The following is a 27,236-nucleotide window of genomic DNA, read 5'->3' on the forward strand; positions in this document are numbered from 1 at the left end:
GAGTTTTAAACTTAACTGGGATGGTTAAATCCGAAACTAAACACGTGTCCATAGTTACTGCACCAAAAATATTGTTTCCCTACATGGATTTGACCCTTTTCTCTAGGGTTTGATATTTTTCTTTGACATCGATCATCTCTCCTTTTTCTTCCTGATCGTCGTTGTTGAACCAACATTGTGGTAAGCATAATGATGATCATCAAAGGCCCCTGGATCCATTGTATGAACCACTGGAGGTTGTTGCATTACTTGTTGAGTTGATGGGCCTACTCTTGAAGCCTTAGCGAAGGGTGTAGAGTAGTTTGGCAGTAAACCAAACTTTGGCCATGTAGTGTTGATCCTTAGAGGATGTTGTGGTTCAAAGGAAACTTCTACGACTTTAGAGATCAGGGTGGGCATATGAGGATCTTTTATGGTAGTTAATACCTGTAGAATTTCCATCATTTTCTCCATCGATCCCTTTAGGTCATTAATTTCTTCTCTTATCTCGTCCATCCTTCTTCGGATGTTAGCTCTGGTTCCATAGGGATATTGGGGAATCATCTTGGTGGATACAGGTTCTGAGGATGGAAACAAGGTTACATGAGCTAGGGTTTTACTATTTTTAAGGAAGTGCATGCTCATGGATTAATGCAGATGCATGTGAAATTTTTGTATATTTATTGATTTTATTTATAGGGAATCTTTGAATTTTTTTATTGTTAGACATTTGAAAGTGTAAGAGTAATAAAGAGAGACAATAACTTGTAAGCCAATTCAATCATTCATTAATTCAAAGTCAAGTACATATGATGATTATAGGCTAAGACAACGCAAATGTAAATATATCCTATCCTTTTGCAACTCTCCCAACTTCTTCAGGTGGTTCAATTCTTCCTTGAGGCCTTGACCATATCTCTACAGAGGAGAATGAAGTTGAAGACAGTAGGCAGGATGTTCTCATAGGTCATCTCTTCAAAGGAATCCATTAGCCTTGGAGGAAAAATGTGTATCAAGTGATTACCTAGCTTAACCACTTCCTCACATTTCACGAACTACTTGCCATCTTCTATCTTTGAATAGAGAGTGCTTGCTTTTTCCTCTTATAGCTCCTTTTCCTTTTCTCCATACTTGGCCTCCCAATGCAACCTCACGTCCTCTATGAACTTCCTTAAGAATTGGGCATTGTTCCTAAGTTCATGTAGCTTTGTCATGGCTTCTTCGAGTTCATGAGGATTTTTGTAGATTCTCTCAATTTCTTATCGACGTCGAGTTTCTTGAACGACGTGAGCTTGGGCTCCTTGAAGTTTCCTTGAGAGGTTTTCAATTTTTACCTCTAAAGCTTCCTTCATTATCTTCCTTTCCTCGAAGGATCTATCCCACCAGGCTTCCCATTCCTTGTTAGCTTTTTGTAGTGACCTTATAAAGCTTCTGATGTAGCTCCTCCTTTTCTTTCTCAAGTCTGGCTACTATGGATTTCAACCCATCCACTTCTTCAAGGGAGACAGGCACAGTCTCTGGGGAAGCAGGACTAGGAGGAATCTCTATGGAGAATGGGAGTTTGACAAGTTTAAACCTCTCGATGATCCACTGTTGATAAGGTTTCCTGGTCACGTAATTCCTTTTTTTCAACTTTGCTCCCTTGGTGTGAAATTTCTCCCAATACTGGATGATCTTGTGGAGAAATTCTAGATCATTAGCACCCATTTCGTGTAAGAAAATCTATTCTAATTCTCCATCATCAGGTTTTCCCAACATCGGGTATCCAAAATTTTGTAAAGCTAAAATAGGATTGTAGCTTATACAACCTTTGGACCCTATCAGAGGTACGGTGGGAAAATTGCCGCAGCTGAAGATAATCTCCTCGACATTAAGCTTATTATTGTACCAAGTAATATCATTTCAAGATAAGAACACCAAAGTTCTACCCCATTCTCCACTGGTCATCTCACCGATGGAGGCATTGGGCTTGAAAACATGTGAGGTAAGCCAAGTGTAGAGCAATGTAAGACAAAAAAGCAGAGTGTCACTTTTCTTCTCATGGTGAACATGCAAAGTGTGGAAGATGCCATCTAGGAGTGGAGGAATTGGGATCTCCTTCTCCTTCCAAACATCCCAAAAGACATTGATAGTAGATGAGTCTATGAATCCTTCAAAGTTTGGGAAAAGCATTAGCCCATATATAAGGAGAGATAACACATTCCTAAGTGCATCCCAATGTTTTGCTACAAGCAACTTCCCAGCTTCTTCTTCCAAGTAATATCTCCAAAACCCAGAGAAGTCTCCTTTTTTTCCTTCCAATTATCCATGGCGTTTGAAACAGGAATTTGAAGAGCGATAGCTACTTCTTCTACTTTTAGCACCTGCACAGTCTTGGTGTATGGTGTTCTTCCCTTCATAGAGAACCCCAAGATTCCCTCAAATTCCTCCAAGGTTGGAGTCAACTAGAAGTATTTCAACATAAAACTATGAAGAGAAGGATCGTAAAATGGACCAAGATAGTGATAGTTGGTAGTTGAACCTTTACTGTGATAAGGTCTAAAATCTTTCCAAATCTTCCTTCCACTGAAACATGGAGGTATTCTATCTAGGATCTTTAACAAAATTATGATGTCTGGCAACTTGGCCTTGAGTTGCAGAGCCTTTCTCCTATCTGAACCCATCACGAATCAAAATGCTAACAACTATGTATATAAATATTCCCTTAAAACAAATTTTTGTATGAGTTTCATGATGCTTATGCAAATGATCATGAATGACCGATGTTTAGATTCGGGATATCATGAGTAACTCATAAGACCATATTAAGTGGATTTTATAACGGATAATTCTAGGCTTTCTACCCATAAACCCCTCACAGGATAGATTCTAAGGTTGATGGATAAGGTTCCCAGAGTCATGGATCTTAATCGTATCAACATCTTGCAACATGCTAGTTGTTTTGTGACGAGAGTGACGAGAAGGTCTGTTATGGACGGGGTTTTCATATTAGGCACACAAGGAGTGGTCCTTGGGGACTAACACTACACAATTGCCAATGCAGAAATTGGTTCTAAGAGGGGTCCTTGGAGTCATGGACCCTTCATGAATCAACATTATGCAACATGTTATCCATCATAGAACGAGATCTACAAAAATTTCTACTATAGGCAGAGTCTTCATGTTAGGCACATAGGAAGTGGTCCTTGGGGACTAGCACTACACAACTTCCATTCTAACCTAAGTGTTCTCTCTTCTTTTCCCAAAGCTGGGGTGTAGATCTTTACTCAATATATCATTCCAGGATCCATAGATAAGTATGATAATAAGCATATATAAAAAGATAAAGCGTAAAGAAAACAAATAAGTGAAACAAATAAATAAAGCCAACATTTATCGTAGAGTCAACTAAATTAGGCTTGACTCTCTCTTGCAGGAGAAAAGTATTTCCAACAGAGTCGCTAGCCGTCACATCTCGAAAAATATGATCCTTCGTTAGGCGTTCGCATGCCCATGAAAAATGATTCGAACAGAGTCGCCACTGAAATTTATTCATTCCAGAAGAGGAAAGGGAAAATATCGATAAAACTATTTAAAATAAAAAAGATGGTTTTCGTAACCATATTCGGGTTCAGGAGTCGATTATGCAAGGGAAAGGTATTAGCACCTGCCACATCCGTTGTACTCAACGAGAACCTTTTAGTAAAACTTGCGATTAAGCGGTAGCTTATGTTAAGTGTTTTCTTTAAGTGATAAAAAGTGCAAAGGGAAAAGAAAAAATGATCGCATAAATGTTTTTATTAGGGAGCTTGACGAGATTGCAGGTCTTGCTCCTACATATCCTCGGGTATAATGAGGAACTCAAACCTTCGTAGTTTGGCGTAGAAAACTACGATTTGGTTGGTGTGTTTTAATAAACTACTATTTAAATGTTGCTTATGCTCGTAATCGGGGGCTTAAAGCATTTGTTTGTATTCATGTTAGAACGTACAAAACAATGTTCTTTTTGAAAAACTTTTCGATCGCGTGGAGGCTTAAAGCATTGTTGAGTATTTTTTAGGCGAATGGTGAATGCTCGATAAGAATGAGACGTGTGCCTCGGAACTTATTATTCAGGGTTTTCATGGAATACGGGACTCCAACATTCCTTTTCCATTTAAGGTATTTATGAAATTTGTTTTATGGACAACGAACACTCGGTAAGAACGAGACGTGTGTCTCGGAACCGATTGTTAAAGAGTTTCATGGAATGCTAGACTTCAATGGACTTTTTTTGTCCAAGTTTATATTAAGTGTTTTATAAAAGAAAGAAAGAACAAACGGTTAGCCCAAGACGTAGGCCTCAGGATTGATCATTTAGGGGTTTCATGGAATGCGAGACTCCAACATTCCTCTTCTTTCGAGTTTTGTTAAGAAAAAGATTTTCAACGGCACACTAATTCGAGAAAGGATTTGAATCACGTTGAAAAAAAGTGTCGCACATGCATATGCCATATGAGAGGACCTTAAAACACGAATGGTGAGAGAAGGAAGTCATTAATCCAAAATATTTCTCACTCTTTTCATCAAAACTTAAAAAGCTTTCCCCTCTCTCTTCTTGAACTCCGTCAGTGTTCATCATGAACACTGGGCTCCGCCCCCTTCTTAGTCATAACCTCCAGAATCCGATTGAGTTTCAATCGGAAAACTTAACCAGAGTAACCCCTTTTTCCATATTTCAGCCCCCTCTCTCAAATCAAACTTCTTCCAACATAAACCCTAATTAACTTTCTTCCCCAAACCCAATTCTAAACTCAAATCCAAACATAAACCCTCCAAAATTAGATCGGAGCTTCAAAACCCTAAATCCTCTTATGTCCAAATCAGTCAAAATAACCCTTAAACCTTACAATAAACCACATCCCCAACATGAAATTGTGGAAAAAATATAAACCAATGTGGAACCAAGTTAATCAGAATCTCAAAGAGAAAATAAAAGTTTTACGCCAAGCAAGTTCAGTTCCAATAATAGCGATACAAGCATCGACAACAACAAAACTAAAAGCAACTTGACATGAACATAAAAGGAAAAAAATTATCGATTCGGATGTTCCCGGAGTGAGGAATCCACCAGGTAATCTTGTTCTCCTTCCTCTGATTTTTTTTATGCTCCCTTCTTTTCCTATTTTTATTATTGTTGCTGAGTGATTGTAGTTGCATGTTATTGATAGTGCTTAGGCTTAGCTCACCTAACTTAGAGTTTCACTGTGAAGCTCTGATGAGGTTTAAGTTCTTAGAGTTTTTATAGGGTTTGGGATGGATTTGTGCAAAGTAATAGTGCTCTGAGTGTTTTTGTGATGATCATGAAGGAAACAATAAGCTTCTATTTATAGGACAGAAAAATGGGATTTTATGAAAGATGAGACTCGTATGAGTCTCTGAAATTTGTTTTTTGCAAGCATGTGAGTCTGTTATGATTTGTGTGAATGAATGAATTTGGGGGGAAATGGAATTGAAGGTTTGGATTAATTCACATATAATGATTTGTGTGTTAATGTGTAATTGATGGTTTTGATTGAGTTAATTGAGTTTGTTAGGGTGAAATTGAGATGAATTTGCAATTGTGTTTGTCCAAATTATAATTTGAGATGCATTTGTTGTAAATTATGGTAGTTTGTTATGTGTGTGACTTTGTGTTATATGGTCCCTCTTGTGATTTGATGATGTATGGATGATTGGCAATGATATGATGATGATAACTAACTGTTTTATTCTTTTTGTCATTGTGTATGTATGTTGCACATGGGGCATGGAGTATGGAGCATAAGGAATGAGGTCGATGACCATGGTGGTGAAGATGAAGGAAAATAGGCATAAATATGATGGTGTATCAGATGAAATAGGCATGCCATCTCAAGTGGGGACCTCCAACAAATTAGGCTTTTCATCTTTTTTGTATTTATGTAATATTTCCTAATATGGGGGTGTAACTAAATGTAAAGTAAAATAAAACTTTGTAAAGAGTATCAAAATGATAAAACCATCTTAATTCTAACTCTATTTTGTTTTCAAATGCTTATTTAATAAAAAATGTCATTGTAATTTGAAATTGATTTTTAACCAAACTTGGATATTTAATTAATATACCAAAATCAACTTAAAATAATTTTAAAATCTAAAAGAGAAAAATCTAAAAAAATGCAATTATCAAGTGAGAAATACAAAGTCAAAAGTTAAACTTTGGACTTTGACTTTAGCCTCAAATACAAATAATGACAAGAAGTGATAACTAATGAAATGGTGCACATGAATAAACCTCATGGTCAAAAGAAAACAAATGCTTGACCTAATGTTGATGATTTATGAATGAAAGATTAGATGAAAAAACCTTGACTGGTGAAATGTATGACTAAATAAAATAGGCATGTTGATGCAGATGAAACTTAAAGCTATGCAATGCAACATGTAACAAGAATTAAGAGTAAATAAATAGGAGCTAGGACAAAATTGGGGTCTGACACCTCTCATTTTCATAGTCTAAATGGCACATGATCGACATACACCGTGAGAAAGGTAGGATCATTCGCCCCTCTATAGGATCTTTCATATGTGTGTACAAACGACTTCATATCAGCCTGAGCCATCATCGTCACCTCTGTGTCAGCCTGAGCAACCACCTCCTTGTCAGTCTTAGCTGCCACCTTTGTGTCAACCTGAGCCTCATCTTGAGTCTTTATATCCTCTGGAGTTATTATCTTTACATCATCATCAAGAACAACATCGGGATCTAGATCAAGACCTCTAGCTCGTCCAGCTCCACGCTCTATACGCTGGAGAGTATGAGGTGTGCGTGACTACTCAATCCTCCTCCTGTGAGAACTGGTGGAAACTACTTTATTCGTCCAGATATGTGAATTATCTTTGTCATCTTCCCTTGCACAAGAGCTCTCTAAAGTTGTTATCTCTACTCTGTAAGTTCGTTTAGAAGTAATCGTGTTGTCTCTTCCTCAAGTCCTCACTACGGTAAAATCTAAATAAATAAATAAGACTATCACATTTTTTAAATCCAGAAATTAACATGGTTTTATCGAATTTTTTTATAATTGTGGTAAGCAACATGCTCTTTTATCGGTATTTTTGAAATATCCATTACGCATGTGTGCATTTTTACCCGACATTTCAAAAATGCCGGTAAAAATGCATGTTGGTTATCACATTTTTCTGAAATTCCAATTTAAATGTCCGTGGAATATAAAATTTTACAAGATATTTTGAAAATGCCTATAAAAATGCATGAATTTTCTTTAAAATGTGGTATACAAAAAATAATTTACTCATAAATATCTGGTAGATAACTCAAAAAAATCTAGTAGATGCCATAGCTTTTCCAAAATATTTGAAAAATAACAAATGAAATGTGAAATTTATTTTTTTTAAAAACAAAAGATATTGGGTAATGCTAATACACGTCCATGTAGGTGTAGGTGTGCATTAGCATCATACACCTTGTGTGTATTTTTGAGTGGCAACCATCATTTTTTTCTTTATTCTTTTGATTTCATTCATTTATTAGGGGTTTAAAATCCCCGTTATTTTATTATTATTATTAAAATTATTTATATTTTAACAATTTAAAGAGAGTTATTATTATTATTTATTTATTACTAGCTACGGTGCATTAAAGTGGCAAATAGTGGAGGTTAAAACATTACTAATTTTTTAATTTTTTAAGTGGGTGTATATTAGCAAACTTCAAAGATATCTTTATAGTATATTAAATATGGAATATCGAATTATATTACTATACATCTATATAATATATTAAATCTGAAGTATTGAATTATATTACGATATATTTATATAATATATTAAATATGAAGTATCAAATTATATTACGACACAGGTTAACAATTCTATTCTATTTGTGTCACATCATCCCATAGTCCTATGTGATACCTCCAAAATCTTATTTTTACTTTTTAAATAAACAAATATAATATTTAATCTCTATTGGAGATCACAACTTCGAAACTTGGGAAAGACAGAAAATTCTCATTTTTAACAAAAAAAAATTGATCTAAAAAAATCACTATTCCAACTTTTATTCGATAATATTTACAAATAAATTTTTAATTTTGTTTAACACTTAGAATACACACTTTTAACAACTTAAAATTAAATATACAAATTAAAGATAACTACTAAAAAGATATGAGAATCAAAATAAAACAAAAATTATTTTATAGTTATTTAAATTTGCAAAACTAATTACGAATGTCATTCTTAATTTACAAGCATCTATATCTATATAATCTATTAAATCTGAAGCATCAGATTATATTACCCCGACACAGGTTAACGATTCTATTTCATTTGTGTCACTTTAAGACATTCAATATCGAAATTGAATATCACAAACAATTCTAGACAAATACAACATTTAATCTCCATTAGAGATCACGGGTTCGAGCATTGGAAAAGACAAGAAAGTTCTCATTTTTAATAAAAATCATCTAATAAGAAATTGTATATTTTTATACGTGATTAATTCATATGATTGTCTAAATATAATTCACAATAAATTACTCTAATATAAATTTAGTAATCATGTTTTTTAAAATAATTTCTTAACATATTTAAAATTCAATAAAAAAAGAATAAATTAATTTACAACTACGCCCGGGTCTTACTCTAGTTGATATTATGGTAAAAACATTCATAGGCATACGGGAATGTTGGGGTAAGATGAAAGGATAGCATGACAAATTCTAAAAATTATGTAAAACTGCTTTTAGAGAACAATTTATTAAAAGTTGAAAGTTTTTTAATACTACTAAACTTTTATAAGTGGTAAAAAAACGGGATTGAATGCCTTTATATTGTACATCGAACTTTAAGAAATTCAATATCGAAATTGAATATCACAAACATTATTTAAATCATATAAAAATATTGATGGAATATCAATATTACTTTTCAGTTTTCAATAATTTTTTAAAAATTCTAATCAAATACACCAAACTAAACCTATGATCAATAAGTGAGACTTATAAATAAGGCACATGACATACCATAGAAGAATTAATAGGTGGACATTATGCTACATTAAAATTAATTGGGTATAGCACCAAACGTTAATCATTCATATTATTTTTTATATTTTATTATGTCAAAATAAATTTCAATTTTAAATTAATTTTATTTAAAAAAGAAAAAAAAGTGTATTGTCCATAAAATAGTTTTACAAAGTCAATCAATATATATTCTACCAAGTTACTTTGATATTTTTAAGTTAATTGTATAACATAATGGATGATGAAAGTGCATTACCTTTAATCTTAATACTCAATTAGTAAATTTTAAAGTATTAAAAAAATACTCGGAATTAGTAATTACATAATGATATAGACACTCAATTTCTGAATTTAAATCCGAGACAATACACAGATATTTATTAAACTAATTTTCGGACCAATATCAACTTTATACTTGCAGAAGAAAACGCTAATTTTTCTAGATTTATAGTAGACATTGGATCTTTAAACAGAAGCATTATGATGGTGGCTAGAGCATTAGAACTTAATGAGACCCTAAATCCAAGTAGAGTTCACATGGAAAACACGTTACTTGCAACCCACGTCTTTAGAGGGAAGGATGTTGAAAGTGCATTGGTGCATGTGAACAGCTCCATGCCTCTCTCTACCGTCACACGGTGCCGTAAGTAATGCATGGATTATATTATTATAGATTTTAATATCAATAAAGATTCAAATTTGAAACTTGAAACCCATTAGTTTTATTTTTCAAGGTTTCTTTCTTTGGCTGGTTAGTTATTGCCACTCGGACTGTATATTGCTATATAAGTAGCAAGATGCAATAAGTTTCAAGCCACTGCAATCAATACCTACACAACAAGCTTAGTAATATACAAGGAAAGAGCAAGAGTTGTTTTGCCCTAATGGGGAGACTTGTGTATGTTGCTTTTCCACTAATAATATCTTTTGCAGTATTCAGTTTGTGTCAAGGAGTGGCGGCAGCAGCAGCACCTCCACATCCAAACTTGCAGTGGCATTACTATGAGTTCAACACTACATGCCGCTACGCAGAGGAGTATGTCCGGCACCAAGTGAAGCTGATATATGATCATGACAAAAGTATTACTGCTAAGCTACTACGCTTGGTTTACTCCGACTGTTTCGTCACTGTATGTACTCACTTCTTTCCCTTTATATTCACGTTGGTACCGGGTAGTATTTTCTTTTCTCCTTTTTTTCAACTTTTTAAGCTAAGAAAGAGATGTCCTGTGAGGTCAATGGCTGAAAGGAACTTTAGGTAACAGAAACAACTAAAAGATAGGTTATAAAAACAGACCCTTGAAACTGAAAAATATGCAAGTTGGTTGCATTTGAAAACATAGTAGGCTAGAAACACCAACTCTTGCTAATCAATCTAATCCAACTTAGAATTTAAAGTTCATCAAGTTTGAAGGATAGGACGAGTGTTATGCATACCTTTCAGAGCATTAGAAATACATAAGTTGTGTTTTTCATTACTTCTCCTGAATCTTAAATCATGATGTGGCATAGGGCTGTGATGCTTCAATACTGCTTGACGAAGGACCAAATCCAGAAAAAAGAGCACCACAGAACCGGGGGCTTGGAGGATTTGTATTAATTGACAAGATCAAAACCGTTCTGGAATCACGATGCCCTGGGATTGTCTCCTGCGCTGATATACTCCATCTCGCCGCCAGAGATGCTGTTAAAATGGTATTCTTTCAACTAGTCTGCTTAACATAGAATTCCTTGCAGTATCTCCTCTGCACCAAAATCTTCTCTCGAGGTAGGAGTAAATGTTAACAAACAGTAACCGATTTGAGAATTAATGTCAACAGGCAGGTGCACCAGGTTATCCAGTTTTCACAGGAAGAAAGGATGGCATGAAATCAGATGCTGCATCAGTAGACCTGCCATCACCATCCATCTCATGGCAGGATGCTCTAACATACTTCAAATCAAGGGACTTGGATGTAATAGATTTGACAACACTCTTAGGTAAGGCAACATTACAATCCAGTTAAACTACATGCTAATAATATGTTCTAAATGAGAGTTTATTTCATATCACACAGGGGCACACACATTGGGCCAAACACATTGTAGCCACATTGTCGATAGGCTGTATAATCACAGTGGTACTGGAAACTCAGACCCAAGCATGGATGCTACTTTTCGAGACTATATGCGAAAACTTTGTCCCCCGAAAACAAAGAAAGGACAACATGACCCACTGGTATTCCTAAACCCAGAATCTGGTTCAGATTACACCTTCAGAGAATCATACTACAATAGGATCCTGCGCGACGAAGCTGTCCTGGAAATTGATCAACAACTACTAAATGGTGACGATACTAAAGAGATCATTGGAGAATTTGCTGATGGATTCGAAGATTTTAGGAGAACTTTTGCAGAATCCATGTACAAAATGGGAAATATCAATATTTTAACCGGAAATCAAGGACAGATACGCCAAAATTGTCGATTCACAAATAAGGGAAACCCAAATTAGCACCAAGAGAAATTGAACGTTTAGTGTGGATTCAGATATGCCCTGTTTAAACTTAATTGTCTGTGTTCTGAAGGTAATGAATAATACATGAAAAGGGATAAGAATTGCACCCTCCTTTGTCCTTTGTAAGATACTATTTAAGAAGTTACAAAAAAAATTGCTGTGGTATGTATAAACCATTATATCATATTATATATCATTTCTTCTGCAAACTCAAATCCACCACAAAGATTAACTCTATATTACCGTATATAGGCGTATACTGCGACAATTCTCTCCCCTGTATCTACCCTCCATTTCTTCTTGTATGCATGTGCTTTTACCACTCCAAATGCTCTAAGTTGTAATAGCTTATATGCATGATGTTGTCCAGAAATATGAGATGGACAAAAGTTGAAAGAACATTATCTGCATAACCAGTTCACGTGTCCAAGACTGCCAATTTGTCAGACATGGAAGCAACCAGAGTGATGAAAAATCCACTTATCAACCTTCATACTGGCTTCAAGAGGAAGAAAAGATAAAGCATAAGCAATGTAAAAATCAAATACTTCAAAGAGAAACAAATCTTTTAACATGATCTTCTGGAAACAAATCTTTAAGATGGTGTTCAGGAAACATCCCTTGCAGAATTAACGCCCATGGTTAAACAATAAAGAAAAATTGGAAATTCCAAAAAAGATGATGTGTCGCATTTAAAATTGATTTAATCGATTTCCAGCAAGATTTCTTACAACACTTAACCATTCAATAACCAATCCAAAATCAAATTTCTAGAGAAATATTACAGCATTCAATAAATTAATCCCTACTGAAATATAATGTAAAAGATCAAAGATAAACATAAGAATGTAAAAAATCAAACACTACAAAAGGGAACAAATCTTGAATATAATCTTCAGGAAACATCCCTCACAGAATAAATCTCCTTCATTAGACAATAAAGATAAACTGGAAATTTTAAAAAATATATGTTGCACTCAAATCTGAATTTATCAATTTCCAACAAAGTTTCTAATCAATCGCAACACTTTGCCATTTAATAACTAGTCCAAAATCAATTTTCTAGAGAAAGATTTCCAGCATTCAATAAATTAAAATCACTATTGAAATATCATCAGCAATGCTACTACAGCTAGTGAATTGTCAAATGGATATTGCGTGGTGCTAATCAACCAGACATAAATTTAATTTACTAACAATCAAATGCAATGAAGTGTGAAAGACAAATCCTTTGCAACGCACTCCCTCTGTTTTGTTATAAGTGTCTCTTTGTGTCACGCATATTTCTTAAGATAATGGTTTGTTATTTTGAATTTTGCAATTAAAAATTTTGTATAGCCTAAAATACTCAAATTATTTAAGTGCTTAAAAGTAGTAGCAATAGAATAGGTAGGTTGACTATTTAACTAAATAAGAATATTACTGTAAAAAGTAAATATATGTTGTTTTGATATTCTAAAGTGATAGTAATTGATTTTAGACAGAAATATTCCAAATAAGACACTTATAATGAGATGGAGCGAGTATGAAGCAGGTATATTAAATAAGTCCCAGAATCCCTTCAACAGGGACTGGAGTGTTCATTCCATTAGTGACATCCAGCCTTGGCGAAGGAATTTAAAGGGCTACACAATTTTCAACATGGGGAAGATGCGACGTTGTTAAGTTATAAATTAACTGCTTCAGGATTGAGTTTCAAACAACTAGAAGCAACGACATGTCAGAATCCCATAAACTCCCAACATATTTGTTTCCTTCAACCACATGCACCTATTAACTTCTTTGTTTACTCCTTCTAGCTTTGCCCAAAGCTTTCAGAACGAGAGCCTTGTAAAATACGCTCTTTCCGTTACTAATCCTAACATCGAATTTCCAAAAACAGGAACTGAATTGCGTGAGCAGCATACTTGGGAAAGACCATCTAGAAATCCATGAAAAAGCATTCAAAGTTAAGCAGCCAGACAAAATGTAAAGCAGAACAAGGTGAAATTACCTCATAAAAAAGAGTAATGATGACAATAAGGGTACAACAGCTGGATGAAACTCCAAAAGCAAAAACACTTTAAGCTACAAAGTCTCCCATCCAGAGTGGATAAGTAATAAAACAATTAACACCGGGATCCAATTTGGAAAAGGATGGCCGCATAAGTGTTCCCCGGTGCCTTTCGGTGCTTTTGCCTTAAGAGCATATAAAAATGATATTGCCCTAGTCTCTTTTCTATGCAGCGCGGTTCTTTTTCTTGGTTGCCTGTCGAGGGATTAAATTTCAATTTTACCACGGAAATCTTAGAAATATAGATAAAAGCAAGTCATGTATTTGGAGGGAAGTTCGTTCTAAATGCACTGCCACATAAGAATAAAGAACAGCAGAGAGCAATTGATTTGGTCTAAATTTTATCTTGCATGAATATAGAAACAATGCAAGCATTGCAGTTCATCCGAACCAGACATAGATCAATAACAATACATAGCAGCAGTACTTCCACAAATTATTTGATCACTTAAAGATTAAAATAAGAATATTGAACATTGCCAAAAAAAATTAGCAAAAGAATTTATTGCCCTCTTATATGAGTAGCAAGTAGAGAAAATTAACTAATTCAGGACTTGCCTTGTTAAAATATTTCTTTCGGAGTTTGATTGCTGTCCTTATGCATCTTTTTACATTGATCTCCAACATATTGTCATTGAAAATCTGGAACATATAATCATGAAATATTAAGTCAGAAAATACACAATATTCTTGGCTGATTTCCTTTCTTCCTTCTCGACATGGTGAATTAAACTCCGCGTAGAAGAAAATTTCCATAAAAACAAAATAGTGAACATGTAGCATTAGTATAAGTACATATGGGCATCACTATGCGTATGTATTGGTTTTCAAGTAAGATTCAGGACAACCAGCATAGAGGACTTAACTGGAAGGAAAAAAAAACTGATATAACTAAGCATGACCAAAAGGAATAGAATGCACAGAATTAAAATATTGGCAATAGAGTTTCAGTCAGACAAATAATAATCACATGTAACGTAATCATAAGCTCGCGTCATTTGAAACATAAGAACTGAGAAAGTACCTGAGAGAAGAGAGCTAAAGCTATTATTAAATGGAAATTATCAACTATAATACGTACAAACTCTAATCACGTATAAAAAGTACATCAGACACATCAAAAATGACACCGAGATGTCATTATTATGCAAATGACTGAGAAAACATAGGGATAATACAAAGTGCTTAACAGAATAAAGATTCGCAACAACAAAATCAATACACTTCCAACTTCATATTTCCAGAATCCAGATTAAAACATAAACCAAACCAAACCAAGGTACCCTACACCAGACATGATAAACAAAACACCAAAAAAGTGTAATTTGAGAATATAATTATTATAATTTTAATAGTGACCATTAATTGCTGGGTAAAAACAAAATATCAATGCACCTGCCTTTATCATATCATCGAACGCGTGGGTTTCTCGAATAATCTTTTGGCGGTTTAAAACAAGAATTGCTGCAACGCAGAAGGTGGCTAATTCGTCGTTTCCTTTCCTTGCCAAGGAGGAAATTATTCTTGTTTGAACTCGATCATTTCTTGGCCAGATATTCCTTGCCAAGCCACAAAAGGTATTGGATGCATGCAACTTCAATTTGACATCAGATACAGGGTGATCAGTGTTCCCGTGATGTGGCTGCGGGCTGGTTTTTGTGCTGTCATTTTCATTATGATTTGACTGCGAACCACTCTTGATACTATCATCATCAGAATCAGCAAGTGCTTCTTTTATATAACTGCTTGAGTCTCTGGGAAGATGTAAATCCAATGCTTCCAGACAATTCTCCTCTAAATCATATGTCCAGGATTCATCAAAGTCAGCTGCCCACATCATCTGCATTTTACAAGATTACTATCGTGTATCAACAGACTAACCCAATGATGTATCAAAAAGGTTATTAATAAAGGGCACAAAATATTGTCTGTTTCAGAATTACAGGCATAATTTTCATTGCAACAATACTTTCAAATCCATATGCGCAAAGTTGTGTCCAAAAATAAAAACACTTACTCATAACTACTCTTCAAAAATCATATGATTATTTTGATAAGACCCCAATAAACTTGATCAAATCAATACTCACAAGGTATGGAAGGCCAATCTCTGCCTTTGAATTAACTTATTGTTAGAAATTAAATTGCAACTCAACCTCCAAGAAAAAAACTAGATATGCGTGATTTTGAACCGACGGCAATCAGCCTTAAAACTAGGATCATATTTCACTCTTGTTCACTACTAGCAACCATATCGCTTCCAGCAGAAGCAGACATGCAATGCAAGTGAGTAGGTTTCTGATAGATCAGAGGAAAGGTAGAATAGAATGGAGAAAATTATTTTATTAATGAATATGAAAACAAAAAAGTTCCAAAGCTACTGCTCCTCAGTTAGAGAAAACAATTCTCTCACTGCCCAAACCCTAATATGAAAAACACAAAATAATAGCATACCTAGCTACTGCCCCATACACTCCTATTTATATGGGGAATACTAAACTAACTCCTATTTATTTGGAAATACTAACAAACTAACTGAGACTCCTATTTATTTGGAGAATACTAATTAATTGGGCCTTTCTTATTCTTTCTCACATATACCCTCCACTGTTTAGACCCAAAATTATCTTTGTTAACTAACACATCCCCATCATCACTTGTGGGGTCCGATTCATTCCTATCATCACCCCCACCTACAACATTAGCCTTGTCCTCAAGGCGTAGATCAGGGAATTGACTCTTCAATAACAGTTCCTCTTCCCAAGTAGCATCTCCAACATCCATCCCTTCCCATTGAATCAGCCATTGTCTCTTGTGCTGTCCACCATCGAACTTATCCCTCCATGACAAAACCTTGGCCGGAGTAATGTCCCCTTTTTCTGACTCTAAACTGATAGGTAGTTGAGTAGTAGTAGTAGTAGTATAGTTTCCCTCCGCTTTCTTCAATTGCGACACGTGAAAGGTAGGATGTATTTTAGATGTTGGTGGTAACTTTAACTTATAAGCAACTTGTCCTATCTTCTTCATGATTTGATAAGGTCCGAAAAATTTAGGGGCCAATTTTTGATGGATTCTTTGCACAACCGAGTGTTGTCGATGAGGACGTAATTTGAGGAAAACCCAATCACCAACCTCAAATTGCACTTCCTTGCGTCTCTTGTCAGCTTGGTATTTCATGTGCTCCTGGGCTTTGAGTAAATTAGTTTTTAATTGACGCAACGCCTCATCTCTGTCCCTTAACTCCTGCGCTACAGCTTCTACTCTGGTTTCGCCCTCTAAAAAATGCACCAACACTGGAGGTTTTCTGCCATACACCACCTCGAAAAGGGAGAACCCTGTAGACACATGGAATGTGGTATTGTACCACAGTTCTGCCCACGGAATCCAGTGTGCCCATGTCTTAGGTTGATCTGCAATAAAACAACGTAGATAGGCCTCTAAGCAACGATTAATCACTTCTGTTTGGCCATTCGTTTGTGGGTGGTATGCCGAGGACATTTTAAGCACCGTGCAACTAACTTGAACAACTCTTTCCAAAAGATACTCACAAACAAGGGGTCACGATCACTAAGAATAGACTCCGGAATTCCATGTAATCTAACCACTTCCTTCACAAAAATAGCAGCTATTGAGCGAGCAGTAAATGGATGTTTAAGAGGAATGAAATGGCTGTATTTGGAGAGACGGTCCACAACAACCAATATAGCTTCAAATCCATTACTTTTTGGCAAACAAGTAATGAAATCCATAGATATCTCACTCCATACCAAAACCGGAATAGGAAGAGGTTGTAGTAATCCATTAGGAGTAGTTGCCGCATATTTTTGTCGTTGACAAGTATCACAAGCTTTCACAAAATCTTGCACCCTCCGCATCACCCCTTGCCAATATAAAGTTCCTGCCATTCTCCTATAAGTGCGTAGGTAGCCGGAGTGACCCCCACTCGGAGACGAATGAAAATCTTTGAGTAACTCCTCAATAAGTGGTGAGCTAGCAGGTATTACTAACCTATTTTTGTAGAATAATATGCCACCTTTTAAAGCAAAACCAGGTTTAGCATTAGGATCCTTTTGAATAGCCTCCACAATATTTTTAAGCAAAGGATCATTTGATACTTCTTGTTGCAGTTGGCTGCTCTGCTGCCAAATAGGGTAGGATTTAATAGTTTGCAACTCTGCATCCTCGTGTTGTCTAGATAAAGCATCAGCCACCTTATTTTCCACTCCCACCTTGTACACCACCTCAAAGTCAAAACCCAACAACTTAGCCATCCATTCTTGCTGATTTGTCGTAGTAATATGTTGTTGCAACAAGTGTTTTAGGCTCTTTTGATCAGAATAGACCACAAACCTCCTTCCTAACAAATAATGTCTCCAGTGCTGAATAGCTAACACTAAAGCCATTAACTCCTTATCATAGGCAGATTTGGATAACCTCGATGATGCAAAAGCCTTGCTAAAATATGCAATGGGATGTTTTGATTGCAACAGCACTGCACCAACTCCTTTTCCTGAGGCATCACATTCAATTTCAAATGGAACCTTGAAATTAGGCAGGGCTAAAACTGGGGCAGTTGTAACAGCTACTTTTAATTTCTCAAAAGCTTCAGTCGCTGCCGCATTCCAGCTAAAATCGTCCTTCTTTGTCAATTATGTCAAGGGTTTAGCAATTTTTCCATAGTTGGCTATAAACTTTCTGTAATAACCAGTTAACCCCAAAAACCCTCGCACTCCTTTAACATTCTTAGGAATCGGCCATTGTAACACACTGCTAACCTTGGCAGGATCAACAGCAACCCCTGCTTTGGAAATGACATGGCCCAAATATTCCACTTGGTGCTGACCGAAGGTACATTTCTTCCGGTTTGCCACAAACTGATGCTGCTTCAGAATATTAAGAACCACCTCCAAGTGTTGCAAATGATCAGCCCAACTACTACTGTATACAAGGATATCATCAAAAAAAAACCAGGACAAACTTCCTTAGAAAGGGCTTGAAAATTGCATTCATCACCGATTGAAAGGTTGCGGGATCATTGGTGAGGCCAAACGGCATTACCAAAAACTCATAGTGACCCTCATGAGTCCGAAAAGCCGTTTTATGAATATCCTCTTCCTTCATACGGATTTGATGATAACCAGATTTTAAGATCGAGCTTAGAGAAATAACTACAACCATGTAACTCATCTAACAATTCATCTACAACAGGAATAGGGTACTTGTCTTGACTTGTTACCTTGTTGAGTGCCCGATAATCTACACACATCCGCCAAGATTGATCCTTCTTCTTGACCAAAATGACGGGACTAGAGAAAGCGCTGGTGTTGTTTCTCACCACCCTTTGTTGCATTAGGCTCTGAATTTGTTTTTCAATTTCATCCTTGTGTAAATGAGGATATCTATAAGGCCGCACACTTACCGGACCAGCACCATGTAAAAGTTCAATTGAATGGCTAGTGTTTCTTGGCGGAGGAAGACCCTGAATTTCTTTAAACACAATAACAAAACGATCCAACAATCCTCCCAACTCCTTCGTCTGATGATCAGAGACACGTGACACCGGTGATCCTAGCACCTCCATCAAGGTAGGCCATTCACAGCCTGCTATCATTCGAGAAGGAGTGATAATGCTTTGGAATGTAGCCATCGTATCATCTACAGCTTGACCAAGTAATTTCACCATACTGCCCTTATGGTTGAACACCATAGACATTTCTTTCCAATCCATGGTCACCTTCCCCAAAGTTTCCAGCCACACAACTCCCAAAATCAAATCCACACCTCCTAACTCCAGTACATAAGCATCAAAACAAATTTGCACCGCTCCCACGTTCAGCTGAATTCCATTGCATCTACCCCTATTTAGGACACGATGACTATCTCCTAACTTAACACCCAAGGGATTAGAAGGCACCATAGGCAATCAGAGGGTTTCCACCACCTTAGGGGATATGAAATTATGTGTGGCTCCACTATCAATAAGAACCAGAATAGATGCACCTTGTAAACATCCCTCCAATTTCATCGTCCGGACCTAGTTTAGATTAGTGGATACACCAAACAGGCCCATAATTTTACATTCTAATTCCTCTTGTGTGACCTCTTCTTCCAACTCAGCCTCTAACACGACAATCTCTCCTTCATCGTTGACAATTTCATCATCCCCCAAGATAATCAATCGTAACTGTTTTGTTGCACATTGATGGAGAGGATCCCATCGTTCGTTGCAACGAAAACAGAGTCCTTTCGCACGACGCTCATTAACCTCTGCACTTGGTAGATGGCGGACACCACGAGAATGACGGCGCAAGTTGTCACCTAAATTTGGGCGAGAAGATGCTGTAGAATTAGTAGGGCGTGTTGACCCAGTTTGAGATCCCGAACCCGAAGCAGTACGCGTTTTGCCCAAATAGTTATTAGTTTGGGTCTGAATTGCAGATCCTTTTCCTTCCCCTTCGCGAAAAGCCCAATTAGATTTTTGAGATTTTGTCCAAGAGCCATGACCCGGTTTGTAACGTGAACCAGATCCATGACCTGAATTTTCAGCAAATTCACGTTCCACATCACGTGCCAATTGCATCGCCACATACCGGTTGTGCGACTTGAATGTTCTTACCCGAGAACGGATGTCGTGACGTAAACCACCAATAAAATAGCCCAGAAATTGTTGTTCTGGTAACCTTCCACACTGAGATGAACACAATTCAAATTCGACGATGTAATCCTCCACCGTCTCAGATTGCTTCAAATCCTTGAGTTCTTCGAAGGGGTTCTCCAAACGCCCTCCTCCAAATCTCGCCATCATTGCTTCACAGAGGTTCTCCCATGACAATTCCTCAATTGAATCACGCCAATAGGTTAAACCAATGGATAGTAGGGCCTTCCATACTTAACTTTGTCAACTGAATACGAACATCCTGAGAGATTCGTTGTACTTCAAAGTATGTCTCAGCACGAGTGATCCACGCAACCGGATCGTCACCGATAAATGCTGGCAACTCCACCTTCTTTGCGGACAAACGAAACTCATCCAACGGTGAGGTAACCGTTGTACCGCTTGACTGAGGTGATTCACGATTCACCATCGCCCGTTGAATCTCCGCAGCAATGAAAGTACGCAAATCCTCAATACTAGTTTCCACACGTCCCAAGCGTTCCTCAACTGCAGTAATTCTCTCTGCCATTCTGGTTTGCATGTATCCGGCAGGTCGGACCAATTGATAGATCAGAGGAAAGGTAGAATAGAATGGAGAAAATTATTTTATTAATGAATATGAAAACGAAAAAGTTCCAGAGCTACTGCTCCTCAGTTAGAGAAAACAATTCTCTCACTGCCCAAACCCTAATATGAAAAACAGAAAATAATAGCATACCTAGCTACTGCCCCATACACTCCTATTTATATGGGGAATACTAAACTAACTCCTATTTATTTGGAAATACTAACAAACTAACTGAGACTCCTATTTATTTGGAGAATACTAATTAATTGGGCCTTTCTTATTCTTTCTCACATATACCCTCCACTGTTTAGGCCCAAAATTATCTTTGTTAACTAACACATCCCCATCATCACTTGTGGGGTCCGATTCATTCCTATCGGTTTCTCTAGGATTAACTTTCTAATTGAATTTCAAAAGTTTGAAAAAATGTGTGGGGATTAAACAAGTTTTTGGTCAATCAAAGTGTTGTAGTTTTCCAAGTTGATACCCATTTTCAATTTCTTTTCCAAACGAGTGTTCCATAAATTATTTTGTTTACCAAATGTTACTCTGCTACATTTCACCGTTAAGTGCACAGGTGGCATACAAAAGAAGGGACTACTTTGCTAATAATAAAATTAGTTTGTGGAACAAATAATACGTTTATACAATCACTGGGATTTTTGTGTGTGGTGGGGGTAGGGGGTTGGAAGAATGTTGCACAAACCTCCCACATTGAAAGAGCCTCATTAAACGATAACTCTCTCCGAAAGAGAACTAGCAACATACGAAATGCAAAATGAAGGCTTTCAGCACCAATTTTTGATAGGTGGGCAAAAAGTTCTTTGTCTGACAGCTCAAGAATATGCCATAATGCTTGCAACTGCTTCATCACCCTAGTTGGGCCTTCCATTTGAAAATTCTCTCTCTGGAGATAGGTCAAAGAAAACAAGTCAGTCACTGCAAACAAAGTTATGTTCTTGAATCTTATCCGAATTCGCAAATACCATTCTTCTCAAAAGCATCTCAAAACACCAAAATGCATCCGCGTTATCCTCAAAGATTACCACAAAGGGAGACAGCAAATCACTCATACCTAAAATAAAACCCAATAGCCAGTAAAAAGAAGGTAAGTTTTGGGTCCAAAACTAGTGTTACAAGCATCCCGCATTGGCAAGAAGTCAAGAAATTTACAGGGAAAAAAATAACCTTGACAATACCCTGTTGCCGGATCAACCCATGCATAGACAGCAAGGATATCCGACATTCTAGCTAAATTTCTCCTGTCCTCATAGAATTCAAGATGACTATCGGTCCTCACAACATCAACAACTAGAAAAGGATTAAGCTTGTTAGCATGAAACAATAGCAGAATAAAACATTCAAGAACAAACACAGTATACAACTTATATACCTATCCTGTGCAAAGTCCAAAGCCATTCTGATACTCTATCTTCACTGGCAGCCCATCCTTGAGACATCGAGGCACTTGTCATCGCTGGCTGTGGTACATCTGATATTTTTAGTTGATTTACTATCCGTGTTTCATAAACTGGATTGTCAGATGAAAATTCTGGTTCATCTTCATCAGCTGAAGCAATTTCAATTTCAGAGTTTACAGGATGGAAGGTAGTAAGAGGTTGGCCATTTGATTCAATAACTAAGTCTACATTGTTATTGACATCGAAGCTATGCATTGAGTCATCTTCTAATCTTAGTTTACGTGCAGAAAGTTTATTGCCATGCTCTATGACCGAGTTTTTATCTTCATCGCTCTTTTCAAACAGATTGGTGACAGGTAAAGGAGGAAAATCAAAACTACTGTCAATCATATTATGTGATCCATCTGGTTCTCTCCCTGTCTTTGGGGAACTGCAGCATAGATGACCAGAAGAATCATAAATTGCACTACTACCTATGCTTGCTCTCAAATTAACTTGGTCAGCCCAATTATCAGAGCTTTCATGATGACGTGCGGTTGCTGCCTTGGCACTAATAATGCTCCTGCCATGACACTGTTCTACTTCAACATTATTATCAATAGATATTGATCTTTCTAGTTTAGCTTCGATTTTATGTTCATCTTTAGAGGAGGTCCTCATATCCATAACTTTGGATCCAACAACATATGCCAATGAACCAGTCCCCACACTTGAATGCATTGCTTGACATTGCTTAACCAGGTTCCTATAAAGCTCCCTGCAATGGTAATTTCTCAAGGATGTCAATAAGTAATAACTACATATTCAAGAATCCAAGAAAGGTGCTACAGTACAGAAGCTGAAACAAATTGTGTCTCCATTGAAAGCTAAATGGATTTTACAACCACATTTCTATTGACAGTTACATGTAGTTGCCTGACAGATTTCAAAGGAATGAATTGTTATGGGCCTTTGCAGAGAACTTAGTCATGGGTTTAGACACGGAAGAAATCGTCTTGTAGCCTTTGGAAAAATTGGAATAAAGTCCCACCTAGGATAATCAAATTGGAAGAATACTTGATTGATTTTCCATTGAATTACTCACACCAATTTAAAGTCTGCCCCTGATAAAAGAATGAATTCTGATTGATAGGTTCTTATCCATCCATGAAACATCATAAAAAAAATTAAAATAAAAATAAAAATATTTTAATTGGGATGGTCTAAAAGGCTGGGCAACATTATTGCGGCTGTTTTCCCACAATTCTACATCACGTATTCATGAATGCATTGACATATGGCCACATGCAAAAGAAATTACATGCAATATTCATTACATGCAAAATAAGCATCTATAATATCCAGTAAATACTAGAGATAAAGAAATTAAGGGAAGTGGATTGATCTGCACCTTCTAGCTGTTCTCAACCTTCTTCGATACTCAGCAGTGCTGCTCAGTGCATAACAACCTAGTAAGAACTCCCAAACTTCGGGTCTAATTGATGGATCTACACCCTAACCGACATGGGAAGAAAAGGAAATAAATCAGAAAAGAACAAAAATTCCTATATTAGCCTTGATTTTAGAAAGAAATTCTCAGTTTGCATGTCTGATGTCTCGAGTACATTTGAATATTTTTATATGGATGTAAAAGAAAATTAAACTCACAAATTTGCTCACGACTTAAGGTAGGGTATATTTTTTTAATTATATTATTTTAATGAGACCGTGAATATGGCCTATTATTATGATTGAAAATGGACTAGACCCAGCTCAATTCCAAGAATTAGTTCATGGGGGAAAATTGCTCAAGTCATAATAAGGAGTACTTTGGCCATGTACCTAGCCGAAATGGGATTTTGGTACACCTTCCTTACAACATGTACTTTACAAGACCAAACATCTATGAGTAACCTAACATCAAGGCTGAGATATACTCTTGAATAAAGTAGATTCAGAACAAACTGCGATTAATTTAACCGCAAATGATAGCTCAAGCAGGGAGCACTGCGCAAGTCAATATAAGGAGTACTTTGAGTTTGAACATATATAATATGCCTATCACATGCTGGATCTTGGCACCCACAACTGAAGGGATGGTTTTTTTTTTAAATTAATAGTTAGAGGTTACATGATGTATTACTTGTTGAGTATTAGATCTGCATGTCATCTGACTATATTATACAGCAATCGGCACAAATTAATAAAAGCCATTTTATATGCAAATAGTAAATATGAAATAAAAAGCAACTTATTAGGCCTCAGTTTCTGTATCCAAAGCAACCAAGATAAATGGGTTGAATCTAGATTGCGTTCAGTGTACTGAAAAGTTATCATTAAATATGATAGCTTAGATGCATTTTTTTCAGGCCTTAATTTCTGCATGCGAAAAGGCTAGACAAATTGAACCTGGTGCACATTTAATGTGCTTTATTTTCACCATCAAAAGCAACCCAATAAAGAGTCTAGAAATAATGAACTAGTCAAACAAATTGTTATCAATGTAAGAGTAATATTTTATTTGCAAATGTTTAGAAAAACAATGTGATGATTAAATTTATTTTATTTTCACAAACAAAGTTGAAGTAGTCATGATTCTGGCATTGTGATTGGACAATGCAAAAGCTGTTGTTGAATAGCTTGACAAGATCCCAAAAGGTGAAGAGGGCTCGTGCTTATGATAAACAAAGAGTGTTATGGACATACAAATGACGAAGCCTCTCATCCTATTAATGAATTGGTGATAACTGGAAACAACATTTTTATTGATTGAGCAAGTTATTTGTTGAAAAAAATTAAGAAAACAATGAAAGCAGCACCTAGATGTACAATACTTAAGGGACAAAACTCTCTCCAGGGGACCAGGCCGATTCCTTCCGTTCATACAATTTTTACACAAGACTTTGCTTATGGGAACTGAGCCGATCACCATACTCAAACCGGTATTATTTTCAACCCCATAAAACAGAGAAGGAACACGAAATTCATGAGCATGCAGCATCATAAATTGAAGAAAATGACTATATTGATGAAGGTGATGATATTAAATAGAAAAACAAACTCAGCTTGAATAATGACGCGAACTCGGCTTGAATAACAACGTACCCCTAGCACCACCAATTTCAGTGCCTTCCGGAATCCTAAAACCTTTCCTTCACTATCAGACAAAGCTTCCCATATGTCTGGCTTAAGCATTCTGTGTACCTGCTCCATGATGATGATCATAGTAAACAAAAACCATTAAACAAGTAATTTTATGAAAAATATTTTATTTCTACTTTAAACAACAAGGTCCCCTCTTATGCCCAATATTTCAAATGAGAGGTCAATAGGAATATCCTATAATAAAAATGTTAGCAACACACTCCCTATGAGTGCCACCCCAATGGGAATAAGTAGCACTAAATAAAGTCTTTTCGGTTGAGCCTAATTCAACCCTACAAAACCGACTTGCAAGGTGAGGAATGTCCTTCAGCTATAAATTTATTTTCAAACTATATCTCATCTAATGTGGGACTCTTTAACACGTCCCTTTGCGATATTGGAGCATGATGTGAGTGGCCTGATAGTGGGTGGCCAAATGAATATTGGATAAACGAGTTAGACCTAACTCATCCCTACAAAATCAATCTCTAATATGAGGGATGCCTCCTACTAATAAAGTAATCTTCTGATCATATCTCACCTAATATGAGACACTAAACATAAGGAATGAAACCCACATAATTTATGGGGGGTCCACACGAGATTTATCTGTTCAAGAAAAAGTGTTGTTAGAGATTATGTTTCCGATATTTCTCACCTAGTATCAATCTCAACATGCATTCCATTATACAACAAGGACCTTGGAAAGTGCAATTGGCCTTGAAGTTCTAGGGCATCATTACTTGATGAACTAACATCAAACTATAGAACATACATTTGGCTGATTATCCACATCCCATTTTACACAGAGGAAATCATTGTTAGAGTTAAAAACAACACGCACAACACAAGAATTAAAGCAAATAAATTAGCAAAACCCAGTAGAGTGCAGTCTTACAGTTACAGCACAACCTTTACAGGAGAATGAGAAAGGCAAGGATCTCGAATGTCGCGCACTAACGAGCTCACTTTTCGCAAATTCACAGTACCAGCTTTTCCACAACTCCATTGCTTCTCCTCCCCCTCACAATACATCAGACTCTTCACTCCCACTTTCTCAGCAACCTCTACCACAAAACTCAACAATGTCAACAAATTAAACATTCACACAAACCCTAATTTATCAGTCCCATTCCATTCCTATTTCCTAACAGCACAACAATAATTTTCAATAATTTCAAAATTCAAACACATAAACAAAATGATCTGAACAAAATTACAAATAAACAGAACATTACTCGATATCAATAAACACAACAAATCAGTACTAATCGATCGTCAAAAATATTCGGAAAACGAAGGTTTAAAGCAGAAACGAAAATCATACCGAAAACCGATTAGGAATAAAACGAAATGAAAGGATCGTAGAGGAACGATTCGAATTGATTGATGTGAATTTGAACGAACGATAGAAAGAGAGATCTGAGAAAATTGAAGTTCAGAGATTCGGGAAGAGCTTCTTCTTCTCCATGCTTGCTTCATTCGCCATTTCCCTCTAATAATAACACTGAATGAATGAAAATACCGTTTGTTTGTTTTTTTATAATAATGAAAATACTGTTTTATTTTAATTAAATATTAAATGCGTTTAAATTATTTAAATAAGTATTTTTGACTATGGCTTATTCATGAAGCCAAAAGGGTAGTTCTAAAAAATTAATTGATGAAATATAGAATACACATAAAGTCAGCATCTTCGGCCAAATGAGTGTAACTTCAACAATCAAAATTTAAGTCTTTGTTTATTAGGTGAGATTCAGAAAATAAAAATTAAAGCTACTATGAGTTCATGAATTGAAAGGGTTGTGTATAAAATAATAGTAATAGTATTATTATCATTATTATATAGAATAATATAGTATTGTTATGACCAATATGATGTATTTTAGGTATGCATTTAGAATGTAA

The 27,236-nt window shown here is 36.1% G+C and overlaps 2 protein-coding genes across 2 annotated transcripts; one reads left to right on the forward strand and one right to left on the reverse strand.

Annotated features, from left to right (window-relative positions):
* The first annotated feature begins 9,708 nt into the window (after window positions 1-9,708).
* LOC127087290 (probable peroxidase 26) lies at window positions 9,709-11,723 on the forward strand. The gene is made up of 4 exons (XM_051028168.1): window positions 9,709-10,141; window positions 10,524-10,706; window positions 10,832-10,991; window positions 11,069-11,723. The coding sequence occupies exons 1-4, from the start codon at window positions 9,896-9,898 to the stop codon at window positions 11,503-11,505; spliced, it is 1,026 nt and encodes a 341-aa protein (XP_050884125.1). The 5' UTR covers window positions 9,709-9,895; the 3' UTR covers window positions 11,506-11,723.
* Window positions 11,722-26,851, reverse strand: LOC127087289 (uncharacterized). The gene is made up of 12 exons (XM_051028167.1): window positions 26,656-26,851; window positions 26,241-26,393; window positions 25,290-25,388; window positions 23,596-23,699; window positions 22,178-22,962; window positions 21,973-22,095; window positions 21,771-21,859; window positions 21,491-21,691; window positions 14,961-15,401; window positions 14,120-14,203; window positions 13,502-13,756; window positions 11,722-12,007 (listed from the first exon to the last, which is right to left on the reverse strand). The coding sequence occupies exons 2-11, from the start codon at window positions 26,361-26,363 to the stop codon at window positions 13,727-13,729; spliced, it is 2,079 nt and encodes a 692-aa protein (XP_050884124.1). The 5' UTR covers window positions 26,364-26,393; window positions 26,656-26,851; the 3' UTR covers window positions 11,722-12,007; window positions 13,502-13,726.
* Between the last annotated feature and the right edge of the window lie 385 nt (window positions 26,852-27,236).

Source organism: Lathyrus oleraceus, chromosome 5, assembly GCF_024323335.1.
Source record: "Lathyrus oleraceus cultivar Zhongwan6 chromosome 5, CAAS_Psat_ZW6_1.0, whole genome shotgun sequence".
NCBI lineage: Eukaryota > Viridiplantae > Streptophyta > Magnoliopsida > Fabales > Fabaceae > Lathyrus > Lathyrus oleraceus.